The sequence below is a fragment of the Alligator sinensis genome, unplaced genomic scaffold (assembly GCF_000455745.1).
Source record: "Alligator sinensis unplaced genomic scaffold, ASM45574v1 scaffold1689_1, whole genome shotgun sequence".
Lineage (NCBI taxonomy): Eukaryota > Metazoa > Chordata > Crocodylia > Alligatoridae > Alligator > Alligator sinensis.
The window spans coordinates 58943-70830 of NW_005843378.1; the positions used below are offsets into that span (position 1 = coordinate 58943).

General features: G+C 51.8%; 2 gene segments (V, D, J or C); both read left to right on the forward strand.

The window, feature by feature from the left end:
• The first annotated feature begins 2632 nt into the window (after positions 1-2632).
• LOC106723232 lies at positions 2633-3182 on the forward strand. The segment is given in 2 exon segments: positions 2633-2710; positions 2812-3182. Coding segments are annotated over 2 exon segments (417 nt in total).
• A 7792-nt stretch (positions 3183-10974) lies between these two features.
• LOC102380869 lies at positions 10975-11545 on the forward strand. The segment is given in 2 exon segments: positions 10975-11091; positions 11187-11545. Coding segments are annotated over 2 exon segments (405 nt in total).
• Positions 11546-11888: the final 343 nt, after the last annotated feature.

The window sequence follows — 11888 nt, forward strand, 5'->3', positions numbered from 1 at the left end:
GTCAGCACAGAGGCAGAAAAGGATCTTGGAGTCATTATTGATTCCAAAATGAACATGGTAGCCGACAGTGTGGAGACGCGGTCAGGGACGCCAACCACACCTTGTCGTGCATTCACAGATGCATCACAGGCAGGTCCAAGGAGGTGATCCTCCCCCTCTATGCAACACTGGTCAGGCCACAGCTGGAGTACCATGTCCAGTTCGGGGCACCACACTTCAGGAGGGATGTGGACAGCATCGAGATGGTCCAGAGGAGTGCCACTCACACGATCAGCAGGCAGCAGGGCAGGCCCTACAAGGAGAGGTTACAGGACCTAAATCTGTTCAGCCTCCACAGATGAGAGGGCATCTGACAGGCATCTACAAACTGGCCAAGGGGGACCAGCAGGCAATGGGAGACTCCCTGTTGCCCTGAGCAATACTGGGAGTAACAAGGAACAACAGCCACAAGTTGATTGAGAGTAGGTTCAGGCTAGACATCAGGAGGCATTACTTCAGCCAGGGCGGCTATGACCTGGAACCAACTTCCAAGGGAAGTGGTGCTCACTCCTACCCTAGGGGGCTTCAAAAAGAGGCTGGATAATCACCTGGCTGGGGTCGTTTGACCCCAACAACCTTTCCTGTCCATGGCAGCGGGTCAAACATTATTATCTGCTCAGGTCCCTTCTGACCCTACCAACTATGAAACTATTAGAGAATTGAACCCCAAACTCCCTTTTTGACCTCTCAAATCTCTCCTCAGCTCCTGCTACTTCTTTCTCCAGCTCCTGGTTTCTGCCCCCACCTGGGAGTGTCCAGGAGGTAGGAGGAGGATGAGGAAGAGCCAGGGACTGGTTTGGTGACTAATCATTTCCTTGCCTTGTTTCCCTGTCTCAAGATGTCCTGTCCCAGATCCAGTTGGTGGAGTCTGGCCCTGAAGTCCAGGGCAGGGAGTGCAGGCACTTCTCCCCTCAGCTTCCCCTCCCAGCTGCAGGGCAGGAGCAGCCCACAGCCTCCCTGCAGCCTGCTGGAGCAGCTGGGGCTCATGGGGCTGAATGGAGCTGGGGAGCTGATTTGGGCCTTTGTCAATGATTCCTGGGCTTCTGCCCTCTACCCTGACCCTTTCCTACTACAGACAGACCTGGATGGGGAAGGTTTCTCCATATAAACTACTTTCCTGCATCTCCTCAGCACCCAGACAACACCTCTCAGCCCTGCCTAGCCTGCTCTGGAGGATTAGGAGATCTGTAGCTGCTCTATGTGCTGCTTCTCCTGCCAGTTAGGGACCTACCTAACTTGTGGCAGAAGTTTGTGGTGCAGGAGTGTCTTTAATCTCACTCTTTGTTTCACACCCCCACCCCGCCCTGCCACTGACTAGCCAAGAGTCAATTAATGCTGCGATTAGAAGGGCACACTCAAAAGAGAGAGATGAAAAGCAATGATGTACCACAAACTTATGCCTTGATATGGGTAGGTCCTTACTGCCAGGCAGATGCCTGATGTGGATGGACTGGGGATGGCTGCCCTGCACCCAAACAGACATGAGGCTGACATGTGTCCCCAACAGGGAGTGTGGAATGGGGCCTTTCTGAGCTCCATGTACTAGGCAAAAATACTCTAAGTCAAGTCATAATGGGATACTTCAATTTAAGACTGACCAATAACACCTGCTATGATGATAATTATACTAGTGAAGAGTACAGTGTCCATGTATTTGACTGTAACAGCAAGGAAGAGAAGGCTGTCTAACAAGAGATGGAACTGTGAATGAAAATGCAACCAGAAGTGCTTGCAGTCAATGGGATTGCTCCCCAAAGGTGGAATTTGTGAGGGTCAAATGGAGTTGCGTACCCAGCTGATTTGGCACTTCTACATCAATCCTCCTGCTCCCGCACTCTTATGTGCCCAATAATCTCATTCATCTGTCCTGACAGGAGCTGGGGTCTCCAATCTAATTGAACCCATAACTGAACTGGTATCACCTCAGTGCTGCTGGAAACCCTCCCAGGAGAACTCAGGCCACAGGAGAGCTGCTGGGTGCCTCCCAGCAGGGCTCAGCACATTCAGCAAGCACGGCAGATCTTCTCTGTCCAAGACAGCCTGCACCACTTGGAAGCATCTCGATTTCATAAGGGAATCTAAAACAGACAGAAATGTATAGACAAGCATTAAATATCTACCTGCAGGGCCACAGAGACAAGAAAATATGAGCACTTGGCAATACAGGAATCATTTAAAGACATGAAGGATAGATGCAGGAGCTGTCAGGAGGAAGAAGAAAGACAAGAGAGACAAGGCAGAAGGAGGGAAGGACAAGAGGCTGCACAGGTCAGGAGCAGCTGAGAGCACTTGATGTGACCTGAGCCCCCAGGTCTCTGCTCCGGGCTGTATCAGGTCAGAGCAACCCCAGGGCAGCTCCCCCTCGGCTCAGCACAGGGGCCTTGTCATGAACACAGCTCTGGGCATTCCCCCCCCCCCGCTACACAAGACATCTGGGTCCCAGGGTGACTTCCCTCAATACGCCGACTCCTCCCTGCCAGCACCGCTCATCCACCTCTTGTACCCGCCCTGAGACACCCCATGCAAATCCTGCTCAAGGGTCCCTTCTTAAATACCAGCCTATGAACTGCTCCACTCAGGCCCAGGGCTGGCAGTGGGATCTGGCTAACTCCTGCCCAAGACACCATGAAGCTCCTGTTGACCTTTGGGTTCCTGCTCTCTGCCCTGCTGGGTAAGGAAGTTTGGGGGTTGTAAGGACAAACACTCAGCCTGAACGCAAAGGAGGAAGCCTGAGGGGAGAGCACAGCCTGTAACCATGTTCCCTCTTTTCAGGTGCCCTCTGCCAGGTGCAGCTGGTGACATCAGGCCCAGGGGCGTTGAAGCCTGGAGAGACCCTCACCCTGACCTGCACCGTGACTGGTGATTTGGACAAGATCTTCTCCAGTGGCTGTTGCTGGTGGGGCTGGGTCCGGCAGAGCCCTGCCAAAGGCCTGGAGTGGTTGGGGGATTTAAATAATGGTGGGAGCGCATACTATCCCCCATCCATGCAAAGCAGGCTCTCAGTCACAGTGGATTCCTCCAAGAACTGGTACTCCCTGCAGATGCAGTCCTTGACAGCCACCGACACTGCCATGTATTACTGTGGCCGGCGCACAGTGCCACAGAGCAGGGCAGGGGCTGTGCAAAAAGGGGAAGCAGGCTGAGTAGCACAGAGGGAGCAATGCATCTCACAAACAAGCCCTCCCTGACAGAAACCTGTATAAATGGGGATAAAATTGTAAGAGGAGCATGGGGGCAGAAAGGGAGGAGGTAACGTGTGACCTGTAGAGGCTGGGTATTGAGTTTCCCAACATGACGGGGAAGAGGGGAAGACACCAGAAAAGAAGAGAGAGGTAACAAAGCAGAAAGACTGAGCGGGTGCATGGGGACGAATGGATACGAGGGACCTGACGACAGGCAGGAAGGAACAAGGAGTCACAAGTAGACGTGCTTTTCTTCAAACGCTCCCAGAAGCAGTTCTGGAAATACCAGCTGTAACTTCTGACCTATTACCAGGTGCATTTACCCAAAACCAGAGCCCTATGCCAAGCCCTGCCTAAATGTAAGGGCAATTAATGAGAGAGCAGCGGGGCTGCCAGGGCTCTCGGGAGATCACAGCTGCTTCAACCTCCTGGATGAAGCAGCATCAGGCATATGTGAACCAGGCCAGAAAAGGGCCCGTCTACAACTGCACAACAGCCTGTGACAAAACTACAAGGCCCGTTGCCCCAAAGTCCCAGGAGCACCCAGAGTTACCCAGGTAAAATCGTGGAACAAGGGCCAGCAGTGTCCCACCCCTGCAAGGGCTGGTCAAATGGCCCTGAGAGATGCAAGGCAGAGGCTGTGCTCCCTGCTACATAACCAGGGGGAAAAGGAGTTCGTACCCAATTAACTGTGAATAAAATTCCTTCCGGACCCCAACCCAAGGACCAGGCTGACCCTGGGCAGAGGGGCAGGACCGCTAGCCAGGAACCTCTTGCCCCAAGAGGAACGGTGGCAGGGCCAGTCACAATCCCCAGCCATCATTACAGCCGCTGCTTCTGAGGAAGGTATAATAAATACATAAATGACCCTGGCACCTGTAGCCACAGCAGTGGGAAAATCCCTTTCCGCCCCACACAGCCACCACCAAGCCCCGAAGTCTGGGAAAACCAGATGCACTTCATTGTGCCCTGCAACCAGGGGACAGCGAACAACCCCACATCTCACACCCACCTTCTGTCACGGGAGCTCACAACCAGTCCAGGCCCCTGCCTTCAGGAGGATCAGACCCATCCAAAATATGTCAGACACGTCCTTGTCCAACCAATTCCTGAAACTGCACACTGCCCCTGTCACACAACTACGGGTCCGGTTGCCCAAAGACACCAAGAGCCTTCAACCTGCCCCAGGTTTGACAGGGGAACGTGGGCTGCTGGTGTCCTGCTGCTCCTGGGGATAGTAAATGCACTAGAGAGACCCAAGGCAGAGGCCCTGCTCCCCCATGTCTCCCTCCTCTCCCTGCTCCAGAGAAAGGGAAACCCCCACAGTCCATGTCAGCACGGCCACCCGGTAAAACTCCTTCCTCCACCCAGAGGAGGGAATCTGAGTACTTTTCCCACACGTCATGACAGGCTTGGGGGCGGGGGGTCTGAATCCCTTGGGCAGGCTTAGCAATCTCATTCCCCTGCTCAGCTCCCTGTCTTGCCTCAGGGGACATGCCTCCTTCACACAAACCTCATTGAAGGAAGGAGCTAAATTAAATTATTGCAGCTCGTATCGACCCAAAGGATCCCGCATACAAACCCCTGCACATGGGCTCCAAAGTAAGTACAGCCCTTGGGTCCCCAGGGCTCAGTCCCTGACCAGCATGTGCCCTGCCTCCTCCTGCCTGCTGGGGAGGCTCCCCTATACCCTGGCAACAAGAAACCAACTCTCCTTACCTTTCCTCCCTATTTTCAAGTCCCTCCCCACCTGCAAGTGCCTTTGAGAGAGAGAGAGCTCTGGCCATTAAGGGATTGCTGGTATTATTCCCATGTTTCTGATCTTCTCCTTCTTTCTTTCCTATTTCTAGGTGTCCTTTCCATGGCTGACCTGGTCTGGTATAGCCTAGGGGTGGTAAAGCCTGGAGAAACCCTCACCCTAACCTATGCTGTCTCTGATTACACCATCAGCACTGCGTACTGCTAGACCTTAATCCAGCAACCTCCCCAGAAAGGGTCACATGGAGGGGTATTAATAATAACTGACAATCCAAGGCCAAATAATCATCTCCAAGGATGACTCTCAGAACCTCTTGTGAAATCATGGGGTGAAATCAATTGTGAAATCATGTGCTTTAACCTAAAGCACAGAAAGTAGCTTCCCTTAGTCAGCCGAACAAAGAAAGCATAAAGGTATGCCCAATCCCTCCCAAACATGTACCACAAAGCTTGTTTAGTGTATAGCTTTATTGGGTAGAGAGGTTAGGCATGTGGAGGGCTATAAGTCAGACAAAGATTAAAAGAATAGCCTTGAGCAACACAGAACTGAACTGATATCCATTTAACGCACTTCTAAATTACTGTAAACTACCTTTCTAGTTAAGTGTCTGGTAATTTACTCACTTCGGCATCCTGGAAGAGAGAGAGGTGCAGAGGTTTCCAACCCTTCTTCACTTTCTAGACCCAATCAGGGATACGTGTTGTTTGAGGCTGAGCAACCAGTTCGAAAAGCAACACAGTTACCTACAGGAATGTATTGGGCTTCAGCCTCTGCCCCCAGGTCATGAGGTCACAGCTCCAAACAATAGAGAGGTTAAAGTTGCACCCTCTTACCTGAAGTCCCATACACCTGGAGTAACCATGTTGACAGACATATAAGACGACAAAGAAAGAGGAAAGGAAAGAAACCAAAACCAAAAGAGGAAGCTGAGACTGGAGCTCTTTCACACTGTAACAGGGGAATTATTGTTCCTGTTACTTTTAAAGGAAAGTGAAAGGGATCTTACCGCGGAGACAAAACACCGTCCACTGAAAATGACATCATCTGGAACCAGCTGGGGACAAACAAACTCCACCTGTAAAAAGACTGCATGAGAGTTACCCACCGGAAGTGAAAAGGACAACATAAAAGGACGATACATTCAGTAATCAACCCCTGGAAGGGGATTGCAGAGCAAAGATCATTGAAGGCAGTTGAAGCAGCTAATCTGGAGGCATGGGAATGTTATTTGTTTCTGGGTTTTCTTGTGCGTATGTTGAAAAAGGGAAAGGCCATCTAGCTAACTATAGACTAGAGCCCACCTTGAAAGACCATTTTTTGTCTGCTTATCTATTTATTTCTCCCATCAAAGGCATGGCAGGAGAGTAAGCAGTGAAGACTGTTTTATTTATCTGGCCCCTGCAAGACACACTGACACTTGCAGCCTGTGCTCAGAAAGAGTCTGACTGGGAGAGAAGCATGACACAACATGATTTGCAGCAGAGGAAGCATCAGGGAAGGGCCCTGGAAACCTGTCTTCATCAGTCTCCTCTCTGGATTTCATACTGGCTGCAAGATCCACCCCAGGCATCTCCTGCCCCTGTCTGATCCGTCTCCTCCACTCCCCTGTAGTCTCTCCTCCTTCCCTGCTCTCCACCTACACTTCTCCCAGGGCATCAGACAACATAGCTTCACAATCAGAAGGGTTACACACCTGCCCAAAGTGCCTCAAGGTGGATCCTAAAGAAACAGCCAGGGGACAGGGCCCACCTCCCTGAGGGATGGAGATGTCCACACATCAGATTCGCCCCAGGTGCCTCTGTAGACTCCTCTGTCTCCCAAATAAGCAATTTGCAGAAAGGTCAAGCAGTTCAGGAGAACACTTCCTGTTAGAAGTAGTTCAGGGATGTAGAAACCCAACAGCCATGGTTTTCCAGGGAGAGACAGGCTCCTCCAACTCTAGTGTGCAAGATCACAGAAGCAAAAAAATGGAGTGGATCCGCCACCAGACAACTCCTCTAGCTCCTTCAACCCCAGGCCTGGTGGCTTGTTCTGGCCAAAACAGAACAAGGACCAGACCAACCACAAGGGAATAAGTCTGAGTTATTTAAAAGAATAGGGATATGCAAATATGGCAGCCTGCCCCTGTATAAGTCTCTCTATGCCCATCCACAACCATAACTTATCACCCTGCAACTTCTGTGGAGTTTCCAACCCACCTTCCTGAGGAAGTGAGGACTAATCATAGGGAAGAGGACTCTGTAGCTCCATGTAATTCTCAATTCAGCATTTCAGGGGGGTATCATGTCCCTGATCAATTCAGTACAGGGGGGTGGCAGGTGGTGGTAAAGAGGGAAACTATTCAAGACCTTTCTGTGGCCCAGGCCCATCTTCCACTGATAAAAGGGGAGTCTGAATATTGGCACCACCCTCTTCACATCTTCCTTTTCTCTCCCCGCCTCAGGGGACTGGTCCCAAGTGATTATGACTCAATCAGGTCCAGAAGTGAAGAGACCTGAAGAATCCACTACGTTGAGATGTGCTATGAGCAGATTCGATGTGAATCACTGCTGGATGGCATGGATCAAGCAGAGCCCAGGGAAGGGGCTGCAGTGGGGCAGGGACCCCTGGCTGGCAGTGACTGGCCTTCTCACCATCCACTGTTTCAAGGCAGCCAATGCCAAGGCTACATGCTATGGTTCATGAGGCTGCAGTTTGGTCCTTTAATTCCCAGGTCCTTATTACTTGTTCCCAGTTCCTTTTTCAAAGCTAATTTATACCCAATAAAAAAGCTTCTTATTAATGAATTACACATTCTAAAGAGAGAGAATTTCATTAGCTATGGATATTTAACAAATAATATGTAACTTAATACCCTGCATCCTCCATGCCTGTGTACCACCAGGAGACTCTCCTGGACACCTCTGACCACAGTCTTGTGCAGCCCAAAGCATGGCCTGATTGACAGCCCTCATGCAGACTGTAATATGTATATGGGTTTTAATAAGGAATTTATTTTGGGCTGGGATTAGAGATGGAGATCCTCCTTAGCCCCCCGCCTTCCCCCCAACTCTGTGCCACTAGGAGACTCTCCAAGACATCTCTGACTAGAGTTTTGCCTGGCCCAAAGTGCTGTTTGTTCATGCCAGGCTGCCAACTCACAGCTCCCCCATGCACACTATACTAATTATATGGGCTTGAAATGTGGGGGATGACAACTGGAAATCCTTCCTGGGCCAGCCCACATGATCAGGGGTGTCCAGGACAGTCTCCAGTGCCAGAGGCATGGCATGGGGTGTCATGGATACTTGTAACAGTGTATGGGGAGGCCTGAGAGATACCCCAGAGCTGGGTGCAACAGCCACACATAACATTTAATCACAGCCCTCACCATACACTGTTATAAGTGGCCGTTACAGTCCAGAGCTGGGCACACCTGGGTCAGTCCTGGGTTGAGACAGGTGTGTCCGGAGAGATGAGGAGACAGTACCATGGTCTTCTACTGTGGTCGGTATCAGTGGGAGCTGTCCTGGCAGTGAGGGAACTGCCTTGGTGACCAGTGGGGTCACCCTAAAACCAGCACAGCTGACAAATGAGGTGTGAAACCACTTGTGCACCCCAGTGGGCTGTGTGGTGCCAAAGGGTGGCAAAGAGTGTGGGGACAGTGCTGGCATGGGCAGCTTCCCTGTCACCAGGCAAGTTGGCAACTCCATTAATCCCCAAAGTCTGTGAGGGAGCAAGAGTGCCTATCCTGGATAGAACCCTGTTTTGGGGCTTTAAAATAGGCACTGTCAAAAAGATGGGGGAGAAGAGAGACAAGCAAGTCTGGAGAAAGATCAAGGTTGGCAATGATGGTTTGGTGGCCAGCCAGGGAAGGGTGCACCCCTAAACTTCCTGTCCCTGCTAATAGGGGACTGTCCCAAAGAACCCGGACCACAGTCCTGCCTGGCCCAAAGCGCAGTTTGTGCATGCCAGCCTGCCACATGACAGTCCCACTGTGCCTACTGTACTAAATATATGTGCTCGAATAAGGAACCGGCTTTTGGGCTGAGATTACAGATTGCAATCCTTTCTGAACCATCTGATGCCACCAAGGGACTCTCCTGGACATTCCTGACCAGAGTCTTGCCTGGCCCAAAACACAGCTTGGCCATACCAAGCTGCCAACTGACAGCCCCCCAACCACAGTGCTAAGTATATGGACCTAAATAAGGAACTGGATTTTGGGCTTGGAGAAATCCTTTTTGGGCCAACCCATGGCATACCTCTGTGGCACCAGGTGACTCCCATGGATATCTCTGGACAGAGTCTTGCCCAGCCCAAAGTGCTGTTTGTGTGTGCCAGGCTGCCAACTGACAGTCCCCCTATGACCACTGTACTAAGTATACAGGCTCAAACAAGGAATTTCTTTGGGCTGGGATTAGAAATGGAAATTATTCTCCTCACCCAACTGCACCAGCACACACAGACCCCATCTCCTTCCTGCCAGAGGGGCAGCACCACACACCCCAGTGTGTTTCCACCCCCTAAACACCCGCTGCCCCAGTCCCCATGAAGGCTGTGGTCCACAGCAGAGCCAGGCTGGCACTGGCTCTAGAACAAAAACCCAGAGAAAGAGATGAAGGGCAGAGACCCCCTGAGCGCCCAGATCAGAGCACTAGTCACAAAGCATCCTGCACTGCTGAACTCCCAGCAAATTAATATGATTAATTAATAATGAGCAAATTAATAAGAAGCGAGCAGGACACCAAGGCTCAGACTACAGTGACCTGGAAACAGGAGTCCCTCTCTGCTGGGAAGAGCATACCTATCAGTGAAATTCAGGATGTGGAAGATGTCACATGAAGACAGTGTAGTGCTTGCCTTGTCTCCTTCTGGTAACAGTGGGGTAGTCAGGGGAAGCATCACAGACAGGATGCAGGCAGCACATGCACAGAGCATCAACACAGAGAGAGGCCAATGAGTGGTAATGCATGAACCCCTAATACGCTAATAGTATACTCAGATAGCAACATGGGCAGAGCCTGCCCAGACAATGTTGGTCCTAAAGAGCTAAACAGACCAAGGCAGCTGCCAGCATCAGTCAGGCCTCCCCCCTCACTTCTACCCCACCCACCACAGCTGCTTTGAGAAGATAATACACAACTCACTGCACCCCTAACACCTACCTGTGCCCAGCACTGATATCTCAGTAAAAATAGAGCCCAGCTGGGAAACAACCTTAACCCCAGCGAGTGACTGACTGCAACACAAACAGAAACCCCTGGCCCATAGCCCTTGGCTGTCACCCACTCTCCCCCATGGACACCAAGAACAAGGGTCAGCAGCACTCACAGCCTGTGCATGCAAAGGGTCTGGAATGGAGGGAAATATCCCCAGTCCCTGTGTCGGCCTCTTGAGTATGGACTAATAAACCTAATGATTAGTGCACAGAGTCAGAAACAGGCCCCAGCAACATCTTGAACAACATAACTTAATAAGCATGAACCAGACCGTATATGGCTTTAGTGTTACTGCTTGGAGGTATTAGGTGCAACTAGCACTGCCCACAACAGGTCCCCTCAGGCCTCCATCCTCTGGCCAAGCTCCACCAAGTGTACAGTGTCCCTGCAGGCTCTTAGCAGGACCAGCCCCAACTCTCTGCTCCTCTGCAACCCACAGTGGGTACTGGGCATCCTCCTTCTGACCTCAGGCTGCAGCACTCTGCCAGAGATGGGGGCAGTCCCTTCAGTAAAGGGGTCATCAAGACTCTGAGGCCTGGCATTGGAGTTGCCCAGACATGCAGGATAAGAGGGCCAGTGCCTGTTGTCTGTGCACAGCTCATGGCACGTCTGACACCCTGGAGGGGACAAGACACAGAACAGAGTCACTGTCACCACCCAGCGCAGCCCTTCCTTGCACAACGGAACTTCACCCCAAGGGAAAGCAGCAGAGGCTGAGATAAGGCAGAGGAGATGCAAATCAGGGGCAGGCTGCCCTGGATAAATTGCTCTGCCCTGCTGCGCAAGCAGAGCCTGCACAGACAATCCACAGTCCTACAGGGGAGAACAACCAACACCTGAGAGTTTTCCCCAGCACCAGGCAAGATGGGACTTGGGCTCCATCTCTTTATCCTGGCACTTGCTCTGAAAGGTATTTCATCCTCCCATGCTTTGGGAAGGGAAAAAGTTTCCTGCATGGTTGCTATTTGGATTCTAACCACTCTTCTATCCTACCTTGGTTTTCAGATGCCTGGTGTGAGATCCAGCTGGTGGAGTCTGGAGGGGATGTGAGGAAACCTGGCGCATCTCTGCACCTCTCCTGCAAGGGTTCTGGGTACACCTTCAGTAGCCACCAAATGGTCTGGGTCCGACAGGCCCCTGGAAAAGGGTTGGAGTGGATTGCCTTTATTGATGTCACCACCATATATTATGCTGACTCCGTGAAAGGGCGATTCACCATCTCCAGGGACAATCCCAGCAGCCTGCTGCACCTGCAGATGAACAGCCTGAAGCCTGAGGATACAGCCCTGTACTACTGTGCAAGAACACACAATGAGACAAAGCCTGTTACTACCAATACACAAACCCCAGGATTGCATCTCTAGTCCCTGCCTGCTGCACGGGGGGCAGCACTTACTCAGTAATGGAAACCTAGGCACAAGAAAAGGAGCAGCTGTTAAGATCACAGCTCTCAGGATTGGCTTTGTCACACAACAGGCACCGATTATTTCTGGTTAGAGAATGGGACCCTTCAGTGTCCACACAGCTGAAGGGCCTTGTGGACCGAAAGCAGGGAAAGCTCTGTGGCGGGCCAGTAGGGGGCGCTCCTGCGTTGAGCCGCCCATCTCCCTGCACCGACCACCTTCCAGGCTCCGAGTGCCTCCCTTGGGGTGCCTCCCGTCCGGCCGACCCCCTCCCTGGAGCACACCCGCTAGCCTGGGGTTCCCA